Source organism: Callithrix jacchus, chromosome 5 (genome assembly GCF_049354715.1).
Source record: "Callithrix jacchus isolate 240 chromosome 5, calJac240_pri, whole genome shotgun sequence".
Classification (NCBI taxonomy): Eukaryota; Metazoa; Chordata; class Mammalia; order Primates; family Cebidae; genus Callithrix; species Callithrix jacchus.
In genome coordinates this window covers 130,435,755-130,457,677 of record NC_133506.1, presented here as the reverse complement: position 1 = coordinate 130,457,677, position 21,923 = coordinate 130,435,755, and the positions used below count along the sequence as shown (strand labels likewise).

Sequence of the window (21,923 nt, the reverse complement as noted above, 5' to 3'; positions counted from 1 at the left end):
GTCCCAGCTACTCAGGAGGCTGAGGCAGGAGGATCACTTGAGCCTGAGAGTTCCAGGCTGTAGTGAGATGTGATGGTACCACTGCACTCCAGTCTGGGGGACACAGCAAGGCCATGTCTCAAAAAAAACAAACAAGCAAACAAACAGACATCATGGTGAGAAGCAGCTGTGACCCCTCTTCTCCTACTCAGGGAGGAATTGTCTTAGGACGTCCCCAACCCGTACCCTCAAGCCTTCTCTGCACTCATCTGATATCAAAGCCGGGAGCTTTCTTCAGCAGAGAATTGCAGACACAGAGCAGGCATTGTTTAAATAACTTTTTACTTCTCCCTTAAGAAGATATTTGAAACTGTTTTTATATCTCATGTTAAAAATAAACCTAAGAGTCCCGAGAAACTTGCCACTGGTTCTGGAGCCACGAGCAATCCTCTCCCCATGGCCTCGGTTTCCTTGTCTATGAGATGGGGAGGGACTTGATCATTAGTGGACTCCGCCCGGGGTCCCCCCACCATGGTCCCATGTGAAAAGACTGCTGCTTTGGCTCTTCTTGCCAGTTCTCCCCAACTCCCAAGCAATTCCAGACGTTCCTATGGGGCTGTAATTGACAAAGCTCTTGGCAGGTGCCACCTATGTGAGCCACATCTTTTCCTGGAGCCACACGGGAAGGAGCTTTGTCCTCCACACACGAAGCCAGGATGAAGCTGGGACAAAGGGGAAAGAGGCAACAGGTACTGGTGGCTGGGAGCGCTTCCTACTGCTCCCCAGAACCCCCAGCTCTGCCGGCCCTCAGGGAAGCCAGCCAACCTGATGGCACCAGAGGGATGGCCTGGGGAACCCAGCTGCTTGTCTGTTGGTCACTGTCATTGAGGGCAGGCTGAGGAGGACGTGGGCCAGGGATAAGGGAGCCGTCCCTGGGCTTCCTGGGGCAGACAGTGAGGCAGGCCTATGTCTTCCTTATCACACTGTAATTTGAATCTGGTTCCTCCTCCCTGGGCCTCTGAGCAGCTATCCTGTTGGCCTCAGAATTCTGAGTCCGGGAGTCAAACACCACTGAAGCATAGTGAAGTTCTTCCCTGGGGGCAGCCTGCAAAGAGAAACCAGAGGCTCAGGAGAGGCAGGGGAAGGAAGGACCCCCAGCACAGGACGGAGGAGGGAGGACACCGGAGGGGCCTTAGGGGCCTTGGGGAGGCCTCACTGTAGAGGCTGCACTCTCCCAGCCTCTTTCCCTCCTGAGGACTGGGCTCCACGATCCTGTCCACCCAGCTGTTCCTCCCCACCCAGGCAAGCCACAGCACAATGTCCCTGGCATCAGAGGCAGGAGGCTCCCTGGGCTCCTCAGGGCTGACCCAGCCTGGTCCATTCTCAGGGAAGAAACTGAGGCCCTGAGAGTTGACTGGGCTCCCCCGAGACACCTCTGTGCTTCTCTTGATGAAATGTTCTCTCATTGGGGGTGGTGGCTAATGCCTGTAATCCCAGCACTTTGGGAGGCTGAGGAGGTCGGATCACTTGAGGTCAGGAGTTTGAGACCAGCCTGACCAGCATGGTGAAACCCTGTCTCTACTGAAAATACCAAAATTAGCTGGGTGTGGTGGCAGGCACCTGTAATCCCAGTTATTCAGGAGGCTGAGGCAGGAGAATAGCTTGAACCAGGGAGGCAGAGGTTGCAGTGGGCTGAGATTACATCACTGCACTCCAGCCTGGGTGACGGAGTGAGACTCCATCACAAAAAAAAAAAAAGAAAAGAAAAGTTCTCACAATGAAGCAGCCACAGGTCCATTTCTGAGGTCCCTTTCTGCAGAGGATCCCTAGCTCTCAAGGAAGAGTTGAGGCTGGTATAGGGGCACCCCGTTGGCCCTGCAGCTCTAATTAACTAATTGTGCTGTGGGCATGATTCCCAACTTGTACCAAGGGGGCCGGGAGAAGAGTAAGGCCATGCCCCATCCACTTTAGAGCATGAGATACCCAGTTAGAAAAACAAGGCTGTTGCTGGTCCCAGGCCACGAAGCTATGTGGACACAATATCAGGTTATACAAGAAAGGGATCAGGCTTGACCATTGCAGGGGTTCTCAGAAACTTGGCCAGGAACTGGCTGGACGAGATGGCTTATGCCTGTAATCCCAGCACTTTGGGAAGCCAGGGCAGGCAGATCACTTGAGGTCAGGAGTTCAAGACAAGCCTGGCTAACATGGTAAAACCCTGTCTCTACTAAAAATACAAAAATTAGCCAGTGCAGTGGCATGTGCCTGTAGTCCCAGCTACTTGGGAGGCTGAGGCAGGAGAATCGCTTGAACCCGGGAGGCGGAGATTGCAGTGAGCCAAGACTTTGCCACTGCACTCCAGCCTTGGCAACAGAGTGAGATGCAAAAAAGAAAAAAAGAAAAGAAACTTGGCCAGGAGCCATCCAGGACCCTGGGCCCCCAGACCACTTTCATCCTCATCCAGACAGCTGGCTGGAGGTCGGGGAGGGGTGTGGCTATCAGGGGACCCGGAAGTGACAGGACTGCATCCCTCTTCCTCTGTCCGATGCAAGAACAGCGGCCTGGGGAGAATGGTACCAGCTGGAGACATCCCAGGGAGTTGGGCCACTTTTCCAGGCAGACCAGCAACAGTATCCCCTGTCTCCCTGGCACCAGCCCTCCACGGCACCACACAACCTGTCTTAGGGGCTCCTTTGGCTCCCAGGCCTGGGGCATCCTTTAAGCATCTCTGTCTGATGCTTACCCATCCTGTCTGCCAAGTGACCCCCAGCCTCTGCTTGAACTCTCCCACTAGCAGGGGGGTCACCACCCAGGGAGGTAGCCCCATCCCTTTATCCCAGTTGAAGGTGGCTGTGCCCTAGGGTTGACCCACAGCGGGTCACAGACAAAAACTTGGAAAGCAGAATTAATGCCAAAGAGATGATGAGTCCAAAACAGTGGGAAATCGCAGGTTCTCACCTTGGCATGATATACAGCAGGTGCTCCTGGACTGTCAGGGCCACAGCTGGTGGCCATCCCCCGACCCCCAGCCACAGTGACACCAAGCCCTTCTAAGGACTTCTGCTCTGGCAAAATCTACACTTGCCCCATCTCCGTGTGGCCCTGTCCCTGAGAGGCACAAGATCACCAAGCTGACCCCTTCCTTCCCCTTCTGCCTACCCGCCTAGGGGTGCCCTGGAACAGCCCAGGGGCTTCATGCCCCGCAGCTGGGCTCCCGCACTTACCACGGTGCTGTATTCCACTTCCACCTGCGTTGGTGGTGTTGGCTCTTCCTGCAGAGGCCACGTCAGCAGCTCCAGATTCGCGTAGTGCTGCTCACTCTCCTCGGCAGCCTAAGGTGGGGGGGCAGGAGGTGCCGGGTGATGAGTGTCCACGGAGCCCTGTAGCCTCTGTCCCCATTCCTCTATGCTCTGAGCGTCTCAGCCCCAACCTTCCCCTTACTGTCTCCACCCCACCCTGCCAAGTAGTTGAATGTTTCCCTGGTCCACTCGGCTGGGAGGGCCCCCACTTCATTCCATGTGTCCTGGTGGGGAGAGGATAGGCTGGCCAGGACTTGAAACAATACCCAGTGACCCAACAGCATTTGTCCTGCTCTGGGCGAGCTCCATGCTCCATCCATCCACCATCCATCCTCCATTGGCTGATGGGACGGTCCAACTCCCCAGCATCCTCTGTACCCTCTGCCCAGCCACCGGAGACACCTCCTGCTGAAGCCCCCCTTACCTGCCTGTGGTTCTGGGACAGCTCTGAATGTTCACCAGCTAGAGACAAGAGGAGAAGAAGGAGGCTGAATCCTGGAGCAAGGGCCAGATGGAGGGCCCTAGGAGCCTCTGGGTAAAGGCCTTTCCCTGGAGACCTCAACCCTGGGGACCTAGCCCTTTAGGCCCAAGGCATGCTGGGAGCTCAAGGGTTTGTTGAATGAGTGAATTAGTGACTTAGTAAATGGATGAATGAACACAGGATGAATGAATAAATGGACAAATAGATCCAGCTGGAGGAGAGGATCTATTTGTCCATGGTAAGCAAGCTCTCAACACAGGACCTCACACAAACGTTTCCATGAGAGGAAGGATACCACTGAAAAAGCCTGTGCATCTGGGACTGAGGGCTGCATTCGACTGTGGGAAGTTGCTGGGAGCCTCTGCTCCCATCCTGGTGCCTGAGGTCTGCCCTTCCAGGCAGCCCACCCTCCTGCTGCCCCAGGCTTTAGGGAAGGAGGCCTGTCAGCTCCAGGCATCCCAGCTCGGGCTCACACAGCCCTTGGCTCCTGGCACCTGCTCTGTAGGGGAGCTGCCTGTGCGAACAGCCCTGTACACCCTGACCCTTTCACCCTGGGAGCCCAGACCAGGTGGGCAGTGGGTGACACATGCCACCAATGCCCTTGGTTAGGCGCACCTCCAGGCAACCATAGAGCCCACTGCACTGGATGAAACTGGGAAAGACACTCTGTCCACCCCTCAGGGAGCTCCCAGAATGAAAGGGGAGGACCCCACAGTTGGGAGACACAGGACCATGGACAGTTACAGGCTTGCTGAGCCACAGCTGACCTGACAGAGCATGCAACTGGGTACTCTGGGGTGCACAGTGCTCTGCTTCCAAATGCAAGTGCCACGCCGCCCTCCCTGTCCCCACCTGGGACAGGTGTTCTGATGAGAAGGGGAAAAAGAGCTGGTGGGGAAGAGACAGGAGTTCAAAGCCAGGGAAGGAGGGTGGTAGTGAGAAGGTTCTGGGGAGCCGATCGCAAGAGAAGCTCACTGAAGGTGAGACTTGGTCTACCCCAGTCACAATGGTGTCCCCAGGGCCCAGCATAGGCCTGGCAAACGGGGCGGTAGGGGGACTTGCAAAGCAGGGGACAGAGAGTCAAAAATGTTTGAACAGAAAGCCTTTATCTTGTTACTGAGGAAGCCTTAAAGAAAGTTTAAGACACTGGTACACTCTGCAGCCTGTGATTTTTAGAGCGTTTAATAGCTGGAAACATGGTACAATATGTTAAGTGCAAAAATACAGGTTTAAAAGAGAATGAGTGGTATGAGGTCAATTTGTTAAGAAAGTGCAGATGCTTGACTGGGTGTGGTGGCTCACGTCTGTAATCCCAGCACTCTGGGCTTGAGCTCAGGAGTTCAAAAAAAAATTAAACAATTAGCCAGACATGGAGGTGAGCACGTGTATTCCCCATTACTTGTGAGGCTAAGGCAGGAGGATTGCTGGAGCCTGGGGGGTCAAGACCGGAACAAGCCAAGGTCACACCACTGCACTCCAGCCTGGTGACAGAGTAAGACTCTGTCTCAAAAAAAAAAAAAAAATAGAAAGAAAGAAATCATAGATGGGTATATATATATGCAGAGAGGAAAGGCTGGAAGGACATTCTTAGGTGCCAGTGGCTGGTTTTCTCTAGGTGGTGGGGCTTTAGTTATCATTGATGATGGGGAATTTATTTCCTGCTTTGTGCCTTTACTCATTTTTCAGATTTCCTACAATAATTATATATATCCTCTTTAAGCGGGAAGAAGGCTCTTTGAGGAGCGAGAGTCTTTCTGGGTGAAAGGGCAATGAGGAAACCGAAAGGGGTTCAGAGCTGAGACAAGCGCCTGTGTGGTCAGTGACATCCACGTGGGTGCTGAAGTTTAGAGTGGGTTTACCAGAAAATAACTCAAGCAAAGCAGGCGGGAAAGAGGAAGTGGTTGTCTTTCCATACAGCCTGCACAGATCAACTGAGGCGGATTTCTCCCCCGAAGGCCTGGGTCCACAGGAGGCACTGGGGATTGTGTGTGAGCAATGCCCCCACAAGCATGCACCAGCATATCCTGCAGCTATGAGATGGGATAACCCATCTTTTCCCACACCAGTCTCACTGCAGTCTTGGAAGTCTTTGGACAAAGATTCCCGTGAGAATCTTCTGCCCGTGGAATCTCAAACCCTCAGAACAGGGAGGAAGCTTCAGGCTTACACTTCACCTCAGCCAGGGATCTGCTCTCCTAGAGGACTAGTGGCCACACCTCCACGTGGGCCTCTGTTCCTGTGCTTATTCAATTTGCCTATCAGGTATTTATTGTGCACCTACTTACTGAGTGCCAAGCGTTCCTGTTCTCTCTTTTAATCTGAGTTCAGAGGATGGCAGCCGGACTAGAGGTTGCCTGGAGGCCCCTGGGGTGCCCGTTGTGGCTGGAGATATTGAATAACACATTAATATGATGATTATTGGTCTGTACCTCCTTGAAGCACATGCCTGTGGGAAGGCAGGCGAGGAGGCCAGCAATAACAATCTGGTTCCCCAAAGTCTGTGACAGCAGAGGTATAGCCAGGAGGGGCCCAAGCCACTCTTTGGAGTCAAAGAAGATGTCCCAGGGAACAGGAAGTCTGAGGACAACTGTTGGAGTTCACTGGGAGCGAGCTGGGGAGAGAGGGCAGGGGAGAGAAGGCCGGGGAGAGAGGGCTGGGGAGGGAGGGCAGGGGAGGGAGGGCAGGGGAGACCCTCCAGGTGCTCAGAGCAAACCCAGAAGGAGAGAAGGAGAGGCTGAGGGTGAGGCTCTCATTAAAGCACAAGGAGATCCAAGTTGGTTTCCAGGGTGCACGGACGGGGAGAGGGAGGTGGGTGGGCCAGATCGTGGAGGGCCATGACTGCCATAGGGACCCGGACTTTTTATGGTGGCGGAAGACCATGCAAGGGTTTATTTTATTTGATATACACAGGCTGGTCTTGAATTCCTGGGCTCAAGTGATCCTCCCATCTCAGCCTCCTCAGTAGCTGGAGCTATAGATGCACACCACTGTGCCCAGCTCACCATGCCAAAGTTTTTTCTCTAACTTTTTAAGTAGATAGATGAGGTCAATTTAATAAAATCAGACACTGGCCGGGCAAGGTGGCTCACGCCTGTAATCCCTGGCAGGTGAGCTTGCCTTCTCCAGCGTATCGTATTTTTTTTGAGAAGCAGGTCATGGCTTCATGGGGCAACCACCCTCGGCCCAGCAGTGGGAAAGCCTCTTGCTGGGGAGCCACCTCCCACAGCCTGTAACCACCACACTCAAGGGTGCCTCCTCTGGGGCCAGCCCTATGGGATCGCCCAGGATGTGTGGTCTGGGTGTGGCACTTGGTGGCAATACTGGGGGACAAGGACATAGCTTTGAAAATGAGCAGCTGTGGTCAGGGCCTGACCACCCCAGGTTGGGGAGGGGGTGTGGGGAGCCAACTCACCTTTGACCCATTTCTGAAACATCCTCCATACTAGCAGGGAGGCCCCCACCAACAGAATCAGCAACAACGCCAACAGGGAGAGGAGCAGCGGGAGCCTGGAGGAGGCACAGGATGGCGAGGGTGGGCGAGCTTGCCTTCCCCAAGTTATTTTTTTTGAGACAGGATCTGGCTCTGTTACCCAGGCTGGAGTGCAGTGGTGATCATGACCCCCCACAGCCTTGAACCCCTGGGCTCAAGTGATCCTCCTGCCTCAGCCTCCTGAGTAGCTGGGATACAGGCCACCACATCCAGCTAAGTTTTAACTTTTTTGTAGAGATGCAGTTTTGCTATATTGCTCAGACTGGTCTCAGACTCCTGGGCTCAAGCCGCCCTCCTGCCTCAACCTCCCAAAGTGCTGGGATGACAGGCACGAACCAACACACCTGGTCTCCTTCTCCAACTTTTTAAGGTCAATTTTCTAAGTAACTTTTAAGGCCAATTTTTAAAAAATTAGACAGTGGCTGGGCACGGTGGCTCACATCTGTAATCCCAGCACTTTGGGAGGCTGAGGCAGGTGGATCACAAGGTCAGGAGTTTGAGACCAGCCTGGCCAACACGGTGAAACCCCATCTCTACTAAAAATACAAAAAATTAGCCCGGCGTAGTGGCAGGTGCCAGCTACTTGGGAGGCTGAGGCAGGAGAATTGCTTGAACCCAGGAGGCGGAGGTTGCAGTGGGCCAAGACTGTGCCACTGCACTCCAGCCTGGGCAACAGAGCAAGACTCTGTCTCAAAAAAAAAACAAAAACAAAAAAAAACACACAAAAAAACAGACAGTATAAAGCCCCCTTTCTACATACCTCCCATTTACACATCCTCCAATTTCCCTACATATACACACATGCTGTTCTTAAGAACCTTCCAGAGTTTATGTGTATACAAGCAAATATGAATGTACGGGATTTCCCTTCATTTTTCACACAAAGGAGGCCTCATCTAACATATTCTGGTTTTACTTAACAATAGATCTTAGAGGTCTTTCCACATCAGTACATAAGGTAGTCCCTCACTCTTTCCTATAGCTGCAGGTTATTCCAACACACGGATAAGCCATGATTTATTGAAATGTTCCCTCTGAATGGGCATTTCCCCCACTCCTTGGCAATGATAAACATTGCTTATAAATTGCCTTGCAGCTCCACCTTTTCACACCTGACCATGCAGCCCCAAATTGACCAGGAGGCTGACGCAGCCCAGCTTCAGGCCCCTCCACTGCTTGGGCCCCTTCCTTCATGCCTACATTTGCATTCATAATTTTCTCATCTTTTTCTTAGATTGCTGCCTCCCCCAGCTGGGCTTGGTGGCTCACACCTGTAATCCCAGCACTTTGGGAGGCCGAGGCAGGTGGATCACCTGAGGTCAGGAGTTCCAGACCAGCCTGACCAACGTGGAGAAACCCTATCTCCATATTGTATTTTTGGCTAAAAATACAATATTAGCCAAGAGTGGTGGCGCATGCCTGTAATTCCAGCTACTTGGGAGGCTAAGGCAGGAGAATTGCTTGAACCTGGGAGGCGGAGGTTGCGATGAGCCGAGATCTCACCACTGCACTCCAGTCTGGGCAACAAGAGTGAAATTCCATCTCAAAAAAACAAAAGTGGTCTATGGCCATACCACCCTGAACACACCTGATCCCGTCTGACCTGACCTCGTGAAGCTAAGCAGGGTCAGGCCTGGTTAGTAATTGGATGGGAGACCACCTGGGAATGCTGGATGCTGTAGGCTTTTGGCTCTTCTGCTCCCTGCTTTTTTTTAATGAATAAAAATTTAAAAAATTTTTTTTAAAAATAATAAAAGTGATTGTCCTGCCCCCCACCCACAAATTGCACAAACTTCAGGCCCTACAGAACCCAGCTCTGCCATCTATGTGTATCTACAGGGTAAACTTCTGGAAGTGGCATGTTCAAGCCTGAATTTTGCCTTGTCCAATATTGAGATTGTGATTCTGGGTTGGCAGAAGCCTGTGGAGGGTTTTCTGGATATTATTTAGCAAAGAACCTGGCTAGCCTTTGTCCCTGGATCTTAGGAGGGAGGCTCTAAATCCTTGGAATTTGTCAAGAATTAGGAGTGTCTTTCTTGTTCATGAATCACACCTGGACTTTGCTAAGAGCTGAGCTAACAGGATGGGGCTGTTCACCACAAAGATCAAACATGTCATTAGAGATTTGGAGCCCTGAACCAGCCCAACTTCCCAAAGAGGAACTGGAGGTGGAGACAGTTCAATCACATCATACCTAAGTAATGAAACCCAATAAAAACCCTGGACACCAAAGCTTCGAGGAGCGTCCTGGCTGATAAACATATTGAGGTGGGGTGGTGGGGGGAGTGATGCAGGTGATGCTCCCTGATTCCACCTGGAGAGGGCACAGAAGCTCTGATTGGGATCCTCCCAAGCCTTGTCCTATGTGTCTCTTCATTGGCTGGTCCTAATCTTTTTTTTTTTTTTTTTTTTTTTGAGACGGAGTTTTGCTGTTGTTACCCAGACTGGAGTGCAATGGCACGATCTCGGCTCACCGCAACCTCCGCCTCCTGGGTTCAAGCAATTCTCCTGCCTCTGCCCCCTGAGCAGCTGGGATTACAGGCACGCACCACCATGCCCAGCTAATTTTTGTATTTTTAGTAGACAGGGTTTCACCTTGTTGACCAGGATGGTCTCGATTTCTTGACCTCATGATCCACCCGCCTCAGTCTCCCAAAGTGCTGGGATTACAGGTGTGAGCCACCGCACCCGGCCAAGCTGATCCTAATCTTTATCCTTTACAATAAAACTAATTGTGAGGATAATGCTTTCCAGAGTTTTGAGTCTAACAAATTATGGAACCTGAGGGGGTCCTGAGGACCCCCAAATTGGCAGCCAGTTGGTCAGAAGTGTGGTGCTCTGAGGATCCCCAAAGTTTGGCTAGCATCTAAATCAATGTGGTCTTGTGGATGTTAAAGCTCTTCACCTGTGGGGTCTGCAGCAACTCCAGGTGACCAGCACCAGGATTGAATTGTGGGGTTTTGTGCTAGAATAGGGAGTCCATGAACCCCAGAAATTGTTTGTGACTGTATGTGTTTTTCTGGGGAGAGGATCTACGGATGTCAGATTCTATGTGGGGTTGGCAACCCCCGAAAAGGTTAAGAACCACTATTTAGAGAGGAGAACTTGAGGCTTTGGAGTCACTTAAACCAGAATTGGAAGCTTAGCCTTGCCTCTTGTAGCTACTTGACTGGGCAAATTGCTTAACTTCTCTGAGTCTCAGTTTACTCATCTGCAAAATGGGGATTGATGTGGGTTGGCTGTGCCCCCACCCAAATGTCATCTTGAATTGTAGCTCCCATAATTCCCACATGTTGTGGGAGGGACCCGGTGGGAGATAATAGAATCATGGGGTGGTTCCCTCCATACTGTTCTTGTGGTAGTGAATTAAGTCTCACGAGATCTGATGGCTCTATAAGAGGAAACCTCTTTTGCTTGGTTCTCATTGTCTCTCTTGCCTGCTGCCACATAAGATGTGCCTTTTGCCTTCTGCCATGATTGTGAGGCTGCCCCAGCCATGTGGAACTGTGAGTCCATTAAACCTCTTTCTCTTTTTTTATTTTTATTTTTTTGAGATGGAGTTTCACTTTTGTTGCCCAGGCTGGGGTGCAATGGCAGGATCTCGGCTCACCTCTGCCTCCCAGGTTCAAGCAATTATCCTGCCTCAGCCTCCTGAGTAGCTGAGATTACAGGCACAAACCACCACTCACGGCTAATTTTGTGTTTTTAGTATAGAGTGGGTTTCTCCATGTTGGTCAGGCTGGTCTCAAACTCCTGACCTCAGGGGATCCACCTGCCTCGGTCTCCCAAAGTGCTGGGATTACAGGCGTGAGCCACCGCGCCTGGCTCACCTCTTTCTCGTTATGACTTACCCAGTCTCGGGTATGTCTTTATCAACAGTGTGAAAATGAACTAATACAGGGGTGGCAACAGTACAGGGCTGCCTGCGGTGAAGGGCAAATGAGAATACTCACATGAAGCGTCTAACACAGACCTCATAGGATGTCACCAGCGCTCAGTAACTATCACTTTCCTTCCATCTGCCCCCCAGCTTCTCCCTTACCTGAGCCCCCTTCCAAAGCCAAGGACAGGTCCAAGTTGGAGTATACAGACTGGCTTCCAACCTGTGCCTGGGGCAGAAGGAGTGGTGTGCACCTCCGGCTGCCCCACACGGCCGAAGTCCCCGCCCTGGGCTCCTTCCCACAGGTCCCCTCCATGTCTCAGGGGTGAGGGTGCTTACTGTAAGTTCACGACCTCCTCATTGTCCCCCTGGATGCTGGTACTGTGGGTGGCACTCACTGTCAACAGGGTAGTGGATGGCACAGGGGGAAATGCAGTTGTGATTGTTGAGATCCTGGCTGCAGTGACACTAGTAGGTGTCACTGACGTTGATGCTGGCGACAAAACCACAAGTCAGACCCAGGGAGCTGTCCTCACACTCTCCCACCACTCAGGATGCTTTTTTGGTTTGATTTCATGCTAAATGCCCACTCAGGAAGGGGGCGGGATGCAGGACCTCCTGGGCCAACTGGGCATTTCTGAACAGGACCCAGGTTCCCCTCCCAATGGTCCTGATTTTCCATCCTGCTGGTGAGGGTCCAGGTGCTCCTGCGAGCCCCCATGCCGCAGAGGAGTCGGTCCACACTGCAAATCTGACCTGTCACATGGTAAGGCTCCCCCTGAAAGCAGCAGCTTCCCACCTGGCCCCCAGAGCCTCTCTGTTCAGCCCTACTCTTTCCCCACACAGGTGCACTTCCATGGTGCTGAGCCTCAGGTGCGCTCCTGGCCCCTTCGCAGTTAATGCTCTCTCAGCCTGTCTGTCACTGGACCCTTCCCTTCTGCAATACTGGGCAGAAACCCAGTATTCTTCAATACTGCTCCAGGAGAGACCCCCTGACTGTTCCCCTGGCCCCATCTCTTTCCCTCTCTTACACACACACACACACTGCTTCACCTCTCCGATCTCATTCCTGCCCAACCCGAGGCTTGTTTAGGCACCGAGGGAAGGAGGGGCTCACCTGGGAACACGGACACCTCAACCTTAATGAAGGGATCACGAAGGTCTTGGAGCAATGGTGTATCCACCCCACACCAGTATGTGCCTGCGTCGTCCTCTGTAAGATTCTCCAGGGTCACTGTGAAGCTGAGGTTTGCAGGATGGTCCTTGATGGACACTCGGCTGTTCCCCACTTTTTCTGCTGACCCTCTGGTCTCCACAATCTTGGTACATCGGATAGTCCACGGTGCTCTGCACCAGTATTTATTGAGAGTCCTGTGTTCCTCCTCATACCCACACTGCACGCTCAGCGATCCCCCCAGGGGACCTGCCACAGTGTGGGGGCCACTCAGAGCAAAACAGCCTGGAAAACACAAGCCCGAGTCCCGGCTCCTCCTCAGACGTGCCTGGCCATGGGAGCCCTGGGCCGCATGGGTGTGGAGGAGGCAGCGGCAGGCAGGCAGGCCTTGTCCACTCAGGAGTGGGGACTGTGGGTGAGAGGCTCCCTCCATGCACAGGTGGGAATGGGGCAGAGGCTTCCATAGAGACTGGAAGGACTGAGGCTGGGTGCCCTGGGGTTACCTCCTCCAAAGATTCCCCAACTCCCCCTCAGCACCCAGCCCTCAGTCCCTGACTCCTTCACCTCATATCAGCCCCATCAGCCAGATCATACCTTGAGCATCCTCTTTTCTCTCTGCGACCCCTGAGATTTTGCTCACAGCAGCCCCTTTCTCCAGCCCCCTGCCTCCTTCCCACCCCTCTCACCCACAGTGGCCTCCTACTTCCAAACCTGCCAGGACCATGAGAACTTATCCCTAATTACCTGCTTTTCTGGGAGGGCCACCCCAGCCCTGGGCACCCCAGTGAGAGGAAGACCAGCCCACATACCAATCTGGTCCCACCAGGGGGACAAACCTGGACAGCAATAGGGTTGTCAAGCCATTTTGACAAGAATACTGGCCAGGTACAGTGGCTCATGCCTGTAATCCCAGCACTTTGGGAGGCTAAGGCAGGTGGATCACTTGAGGAGAGGAGTTCGAGACCAGCCTGGCCAACATGGTGAAACCCGTCTCAACTAAGAATAAAAAAATTAGCCGGCATGCCAGCGCATGCCAGTAATTGTAGCTACTGGGAAGCTGAGGCGCGAGAATTGCTTCAACCCTGGAGGCTGAGGTTACATTGAGCTGCAATGGCACCACTGCACTCTAGCCTGAGTGACAGTGAGACACCATCTCAAAAAAAAGTCACAAATGCAGAAGGCTCACTGACAAAAACTTTCATTCGTCCTGTGTCTTACCTTATTTTGCCCAGCTCTTCTAGACTTAAATCTCGGAAATAAATGAGATTCCTTGAAAATTGGGTCTGCCATTTTCCCAAATAATTCTCAGATGAAAAGTAGGGAAAGTAAGGTGATGGCTGGAAGCTAGTGTCTGCCACCAAGCAGAGGACACATGGCCCCTCCCCCAGGGAGATGGGCAGTTCTGTGATCGGGCCCCATTTTGGCTCGGGATGGTGAAAGGCAGGCTTGCTCTCCTTTCCTCTGGTCAGAACTTTTATTTTATTTTTGAGATGGAGTCTCTCTCTGTCGCCCAGGCCAGAGTGCAGTGGCAGGATCTCAGCTCACTGCAACCTCCGCCTCCTGGGTTCAAGCGATTCTCCTGCCTCAGCCTCCCAAGTAACTAGGATTACAGGTGTTCACCATATCCATCTAATTTTTGTATTTTTAGTAGAGATGGGGTTTCACCACGTTGTCCAGGCTGGTTGTGAACTCCTGACCTCAGGTGATCTGCTTGCCTTGGCCTCCCAAAGTGCTGGGATTACAGGTGTGAGCTACTGCAACTGGCCAGAACTCTTTAATTTCACTTACTGTTTCAAATGGTTAAATCTCTTCACATGAGACTTTGGGAGCACTGAAATGGAAGCCCCAGGGGGTAGGGGTCTCCTTCTCATCCCTTCAGTGTCTACAGGTGCCTTTCATAGAAACTTTATGACCCCTCGTCCTTGACCCCATCGGCTCCACACCCAACCCATGGCTGCCCAAAGATGATGACAAACTCCCCAGTGCCTCTCCCAGAGGCCCCTGCAAACCTCCTCTCCTGGCCTGGATGTAAAGATCCCCTGCAGAGGGGGCCTTTCTAAGCTTGTCACAGGTGTGATGTTTCCTGAGGCTCTCAGCAGCAATTGCCAGGACGAAGCAGAAAGAACCTCAAAAGAATCTGCATTTATATCTCTACCCTATTATGTATCAGGTGTTCTGAGACAAGTTAGTTAACCTCTCTGAGCTTCAGACACCTCGCCTAGGAAGTGGTGACAATTGTCCTGCCTCATATGGCCTTTGTGGGTGTTAAATGAGATCACAGGTGCAAAACGCCTGGCAAATAACATTAGGTTGAATCACATGAAATGGCCACGATTCGACTTTTTGACCAAGACAACAGGGTTTCATATGACTCGGGCTAATAAAAATGGATAACCTTTGGGCTGCCCTGAATAAGAAATGACAAGAGAAAAGGCCCATAGATGAAGGAAGAATGGAGAGTCAAGATATCATTTTGCAGAAATTCCCTACAAAAAATTCCAAAACTTAGATGAATGTGATTTTCTAGAACAATGCAAATCACTAAAATTGATACATGCTAAATGCTTAATAAGTAGATGTAGTCTGGGCAACATGGCGAGATCCTGTCTCTACAAAAAATAATACAAAATCTACCTGGGTGTGCTGGAGCGCACGTGCAGTCCCAGCTACTCAGGAGGCTGAGGCGGGAGGACCACTTTAGCCCAGGAGGTTGAGGCTGCAGTGAGCTATGGTCACATCACTGCACTCCAGCCTGGGTGACAGTGAGATCCGGTCTTAAATAGGCCAGGTGCAGTGAGTGGCTCCTGCCTGTAATCCTAGCACTTTAGGAGGCCACAGTTGAGGATCGCTTGAGCCTGGGAGTTTGATGCCAGCCTGGGCAACATGACAAGATCCCATCTCTACCAAAAATACAAAAACTTAGCAAGGTGTGGTGGCATGTGCCTGGATTCCCAGCTACTCAGGAGGCTGAGGCAGGAGGATCACTTGAGTCCAAAAGGTGAAGACTGCAGTGAGCTGTGATCCTACCACTGCACTCCAGCCTGGGCAACAGAGTGAGACCCTATCTCAAAACGTACATACGTATATACATAAATGAATGAATGAATGAATGAATGTCAGTTCCCAGCCCTCTTCCACTCAAGATACTGCTCCTGATCCCTGTCCTGACCCGATTCCCTGCCTCTCCTGAGCTGTGAGTTGTCATCTTTCTTTGTCTATTTTGGCTTCTCTCCTGACCTCAGTGACCTCACCTCCTCTGCCCATAACACCCAGTCCTGTCTCTCATCCCACCTCCAGTGTCTGACTTGTCTTTGGATTCTCTCTCCTCTCTTTTCTCTCTCTCTCTCTCATGATTAACTTCTCCCCTCTGAAATCTTGGATAAAAAACTGTAACCTGGCCAGGTGTGGTGGCTCACGCCTATAATTCCAGCACTTTGGGAGGCCGAGGTGGCAGAGCACGAGGTCAGGAGTTAGAGACCAGCCTGACCAACATGGTGAATCCCTGTCTCTACTAAAAATACCAAAATTAGCCGGGTGTGGTGGTGCATGCCTGCAATCCCAGCTACTTAAGAGACTGAGGCAGGAGAATTGCTTGAACCTAGGAGGCAGAGGTTGCAGTAAACCGAGATCACACCATTGCACTCCAGCCTGGGTGACAGAGCAAGCCTGTCTCTCTGACACACGAAGAACTATCACCTAATCTCCCCAAAGCTCTGCCTCACCTGTGAAGGTGGCATTATAATTTATAGATTGGGAAGTGTCAGAAAACCCTCTGTTTATTTCCCCTAACCACACGTATTCCCAGCGCTCCCAGCCCTAATCCTCTAATCATAAACAGGAGACTGGAGACCACCTTGGGGCCAGGGTCCTCTACCAGGATGTTTATCTGTTGTCTTAATGTTTTCCTTTAAGATCAGAGTCTTGACCTGTTAACTCTCAGATAAATGACTGAACTGTCCAACTCAAGAGGTCAGAAGAGGAACACACACATACACAACATAGAACCAGGTCTTCTTTCACGAATTTGTGAATTCACAGAAATCAGTGAAATAAGAAACAAAAACAGTAAGAACAGAAAGAATAATATATCTATAAAACACAAAAGAAGAAAGAATAGGGGAGTTAGCATATACATTTAAAAATGGATTTTTCTTTTGGAAGTGGCAAATGCCTAATTATTTTATTTTTTTGAGATGGAGTTTCACTCTTGTCACCCAGGCTAGAGTGTGGTGGCGTGATCTCAGCTCACTGCAACCTCTGCTGCCTGGGTTCAAGTGACTCTCATGTCTCAGCTTCTCAAGTGACTGGGACTGCAGGGTGTGAGCCACCATGCCTGGCTAATTTTGTGTTTTTAGTAGAGACGGGGTTTCGCCATGTTGGCCAGGCTGGTCTCGAACTCCTGACTTCAAGTGATCCACCCACCTTGGCCTCCCAAAGTGCTGGGATTACAGGTGTGAGCCACCATGCTTGGCCTCAAACAATTAACTGGACTAGTGGGTAGCCAGACCAAAAAAATAGATTTTTAAAAATAATAACAATTTTAAAAAATAATAACAGTTTAATTTGCAAATCTCTACAAAGAAGTCTGTCAACCTGAACAACACTGATGATTTTTAAGGAAAATCTAAATTACCAGTGTAGGCCAATAATAGATTTTTTTTTTTTAAAGAGATGGAGTCTTGCTATATTGCTCAGGTCAGTCTTGAACTCCTGGGCTCAAGTGATCCTTCTACCTCAGCCTCCTCAAATTCTGGGATTACAGGTGTGAGTCACTGCATTCAGCTAGATTTTTTTAAATGTAGACCAAAAATGATGAGTGTTATTAAGAAATTCTTTCCCTTCCACCAAAAGAAAAGAAGCAAAACTCAGACGGTTTTACAAGTTAGTTCTGTCTAAATTTCAAGGAACAAAAAAATTCAGGTGTATTTAAACATTTACAGAGAACACAGAAACAGGAAATCTCCCTAATTATTTTCATGAAGCCAGCAGAATATAGCAAGACAAAAATCTGACCAGATCTCTTAATGTAATTCACCTCCTTCATAGCTGAAAGGATAAAAATAATTACTATAGATAATAAAAATGGTACTTTGTAGGGGCTGGGGGCAGCCTGTAATCCTAGCACTTTGAGAGGCCAAGGCTGGCAGAATTGCCTGAGTGCAGGAGTTCGAGGCCACCCTGGGCAACATGGTGAAACCCCATCTCTACTAAAAAATACAAAAAATTAGCCAGAAATGGTGGCAGGTGCCTGTAATCCCAGCTACTCAGGAGGCTGAGACAGGAGAATCGCTTGAACCTGGGAGTTGGAGGTTGCAGTAACCCAAGATTGAGCCACTGCACTCCAGCCTGGGTGACAGAGAGAGACACTGTCTTAAAAAAAATAAAAATAAAAAATGTTTTGTAGGGACCAAGTGTGGTGGTTCATGCCTGTAATCCCAGCATTTTGGGAGGACAAGGCAGGAGGATTGCTTGAGCCCAGGAGGTAGAGGCCAGCCTGGACAACATGGTAAGACCCTGTCCCTACAAAAAATTTCAAAACCAGCTGGGTGTGATGGCACACACCTGTCGTCTCAGCTACTGTGGAGGTTGAGGTGGGAGGATCACTTGAGCTGGGGAGGTGGAGGCTGCAGTGAGCCGTGATTGCACCAACTGCACTCCAGTCGGGTGATGAAGGGAGACCCTGTCTCAAAAAAATAAAACTGCTTTGTAGAGGCTGAGTGCGGTGGCTCAGGACTGTAATCCCAGCTTTTTGGGAGGCCAAGGTGGGTGGATCACCTGAGGTCAGGAGCTCGACCTGACCAACATGGACAAACCCCTGTCTCTACTAAAAATACAAAATTAGCTGGATGTGGTAACATGTCCCTGTAATCCCAGCTACTCGGGAGGCTGAGGCAAGAGAATCACTTGAACCCGAGAGGCGGAGGTTGCAGTGAGCCGAGATCAAGCCATTGCACTCCAGCCTGGGCAACAAGAGCGAAACTCTGTCTCTAAAAAAAAGGCTTTGTAGATAGCCATTGGTGGATGACTTCTTCCTACTAAATGAGAAGCACTGGTCCTTTTTCCCTGAGTCAGCGACAAGACAGGGACAATTCTATCCCTGCGTCTGCTGGGCCTCATTGCGGCTGTACCAGCCAATGAGTCAGTGGGAGAAAGAAACAGATATCAGACAGCACACCAATCCTATGGACACAGAAGAACACCCAAGAGAATCGCAGGAATATCCGTCATGGAAGGATGACCTGTTTCCAAGTGAAGATACCAAAAGTAATAACCTTCTCACAGACACTCGTCTGTTAGCAAATATAATTGCAGAAAACCTCCAATCTGGCCGGGTGCAGTGGCTCATGCCTGTAATCCCAGCACTTTGGGAGGCTCAGGCAGGTGGGTCTTTAGGTCAGGAGTTCGAGACCAGAGACTAGCCTGACCAACATGGTGAAATCCTGTCTCTACTAAAAATACAAATGTTAGCCGGGCTTGGTCGCCCACCTGTAATCCCAACTACTGAGGAGGCTGAGGCAGGAGAATCGCTTGAACCTGGGAGGCAGAGGTTGCATGAGCCGAGATCACGCCACTGCACTCCAGCCTGGGTGACAGAGTGAGACTCTGTCTCAAAAAAAAAAAAAAAACCAAACGTCCAATCTGTAAGGAAAGCAACCAAAAAGATGTCAAATATCCTAGGACTAGGCCTGAGAGTCTTCACAGGACCTTCCGAGGAGAGAGGTGGACATGGACTCATAGAAGGCACAGCAGGTGACTGCAGGAGGAAGCCCTGATCTTGGACAGGGAAGGCTCCACCCCACGGTTCTCCCTAAAGAAGATCTCAGTGCTTCTCTGCCCGGTTTCTTTTCTCTCCCTGCCCTCCCTGTCACATTTTCTGCCCTCTCTATCCCACATCCCTTCCTTGTAGATGGCTGACCTCTGGTTCTCAGGCCCATGCTAGGGCCACCCCCAGCCAAGCCGTCCTCAGGACATCCCCCTGCTCAGACTCCAGCCTCTGGGCTGCCCTGGATTAAATCTCCATGTTCCTGAGACCAATGACCTGCTCCCTACCCACACCCTCCCATGCCCCCACCTTTCCTCCACACCCTGCATCTAGTGAGCCAGGCATTGCCCCCACCCTGCCCACATGCCCCTCGCAGCCAGTGGCTGCCACTCTCCACCCATGTGGACACATCCTGCCTCTCGTTCTCCTTCCTGTAAGAATTCAACTGAAAACCTACAAAGTCCCTTTTCTGCAGCCACCCCTTATCACTCACCCTGCTGTGGTTCAGCCAAGGTATGTGGGTGCAGAGCCGGGAGAGGCTGTCCTCTTCCTCTCCCAGGGGCGTGGTCCTTCATATAAGATGGACAAAGCACACCCCATTCTGCGTTCTGCTCGGAGTCCAGATTCAGGGTGTCTTGTGTGACACCTGCCCTGTGGTCCTGCCCCTCACACCCTCCCTCCCTCCCTGCTGCAGACTTTCCTGGGCAGAAAGCCCCTCACCTGGGACCCAGAGGAGCAGCAGAGTCCAAGGCAGCCACATGGCCCCTTCCCCAGCACAGGTGGCACTTGCAACAGCGCCTGGACCACAGCGCCTCAGGGAGGGTCTCCAAGCCTCCGACTTCTGCTTTTCTTGGTGCCGCGCTGCTTCCTTGTTCAGCTGCTTTTGGTTCTTTTCCTAGAGGCAGTCAGAAAATGGAGGAAGCTGGGGAGACCTGGCTGAGGCACCTCTGGGAACAGCATGACCTCCTTAACCCAGGTGGAGGCTGCAGGTTCCTCGGCTATTGTTAGTGATGAGACCTCTCCCGTGGTGACCCCGTAGCTGGCAGGCCTGCTCCCCGAATCTCACCTCCTGGGTCTGCGGGGTCCAAGTTTCCTTCTAGTGGAAGGCCCAGTAACTCCTCCCTCCTTTCCCTGTGGTTAAGATGGTCAACCTGGGGGAGGGGCCCGCTGAGCCGGCTCCTCTCACCCTGGGCGGTGCTCACGAGGAGGCTGCCCTTGGGAACTCCCCCTCCCTGAGTCCGTTCCCTGAGTTCCTGGGGGCCAGACCTGGGGATCCAGACTCAGGGAAGGGGATTTGTCACCGGCTTCAGAGTACCTGAATCGTTCCTAGTCTTAGAAATATGTCCTCAACTTGACAGGGAGGGCCTCCAGCCCTGCCTTCCTTTCTATATAGCCCCACTGGAACCAGCTCAGGGCTGGTCGCAGAGCAGGGGCTCAGCAAGCCTGCAGGGACCCTCTTCCTTCCTGACCCACACGCAGTTCAGACTCTAGACATACATGCACACTCACACATATGCACTCAAACACACGTACACACTCATATACACATTCACATACATTCATAGACACACATACAGAAACACATATTCATATATACAAACACACATTCATATATACTCATTCACAAACATACACACACAAACACATTTACATACACTCACGTACACATACACACAAACATTCACACACACTCATTCACACACCCACACACATTCACAAACTCACATTCACACACACATATATACCCTCAACACACACAAATGCACACTCACCCACACACAGTCATTCACACCCATACACTCAGCCACACACATTCACACAAATTCACACATACTGATACAGACATTCACACATACACATTCACACACACTGAAACACATTCACACACACAACTGACATACACATTCAGACACACGGACACATTCCCACACACACAAACTCACACACAGTCTCACACCTGCCTTGTGTAAGTGCCCCAGCTTGTACAGAATGACCAGGTGAGCACAGAAAACACCAGTCCTAATGTGAAATGCGTCACCTGGGAGCTTGCAGTCCCCAGGCTCAGAGTGTCCACCCACACGGAGCCCTGTGCCAACTCTGGGGTCCCAAGAATGCCCTTCCCTCTGGCTCCTTTTGGAATTTTTCCCTTTCCTCTTCCTTCTGGCCACAGGAGCACCTTGCCCAGGAAAGTGTGGGGATGTCACGGAGGCCTGTGGGCTCGGCTGCTGGAAGATCCCAGGACAGAGCCTGGAGGACACTGTGGGAATTTCTATTACCATGCAGCCAGAGACTAAAACTCCTCAAGATCCAAGACGCTGGCCGGGAGCGTGACCCACGCTGGAATCCCAGCACTTCGGGCGGTGGGCGGATCATCTGAGGTCAGGAGTTGGAGACCAGCCTGGCCAATATGGTGAAACCCAGTCTCTACTAAAAATACAAAAAAAAAATAGCCAGGCTTGGCTATTTTTGACAGGCACCTGTAGTCCTGGCTACTCAGGAGGCTGAGGCAGGAGAATTGCCTGAACCCAGGAGGGGGAGGTTGCGGTGAGCCGAGATCGCGCCATTACACTCCAGCCTGGGTAACAAGAGTGAAATTCCTTCTCAAAAAAAAAAAAAAAAAAAGGCACTGCTGCCGTCTTGAACGTCCAGACCAGAGAGAGAAGCGGAAGGCTACGTTCTGGCGTGGCTTGTCCACTTACCACCGGATGACCTTGAGCAAAGCCTATGGCTTCTGTGAAACATCAGTAATGACAGCTCCTCCGTGGGAATAAGTGGCATGATGATGATACAAATACTCAAATGTCGGTGTTACTTAACATCCTCAGGTCAGTTTTCTCCTGAGGGAATACATCTCTAC

The 21,923-nt window shown here is 51.3% G+C and overlaps 1 protein-coding gene and 1 pseudogene across 1 annotated transcript; one reads left to right on the top strand and one right to left on the bottom strand.

The window, feature by feature from the left end:
- Window positions 1-304: 304 nt before the first annotated feature.
- On the bottom strand, window positions 305-20,184 carry CD300A (CD300a molecule). Its single transcript, XM_008997704.3, has 8 exons — window positions 20,133-20,184; window positions 19,787-19,961; window positions 12,247-12,588; window positions 11,469-11,622; window positions 7,172-7,266; window positions 3,703-3,740; window positions 3,204-3,311; window positions 305-1,084 (listed from the first exon to the last, which is right to left on the bottom strand). Exons 2-8 carry the CDS (start codon window positions 19,824-19,826, stop codon window positions 944-946), a joined length of 918 nt encoding a protein of 305 aa, XP_008995952.1. The 5' UTR covers window positions 19,827-19,961; window positions 20,133-20,184; the 3' UTR covers window positions 305-943.
- On the top strand, window positions 8,810-8,934 carry LOC118154087 (5S ribosomal RNA; annotated as a pseudogene).
- Window positions 20,185-21,923: the final 1,739 nt, after the last annotated feature.

Excerpts from the sequence above, each read along its gene's own strand:
- CD300A (XM_008997704.3), bottom strand. The coding sequence starts at position 19,826 with ATGTGGCTGCCTTGGACTCTGCTGCTCCTCTGGGTCCCAG. Across the intron at positions 11,623-12,246 it reads TGAGGTGTCCGTGTTCCCAG|CATCAACGTCAGTGACACCT; the intron begins GTGAGCCCCTCC and ends TTTTGTCGCCAG. Across the intron at positions 3,312-3,702 it reads TGTCCCAGAACCACAGGCAG|GCTGCCGAGGAGAGTGAGCA; the intron begins GTAAGGGGGGCT and ends CCCCCACCTTAG.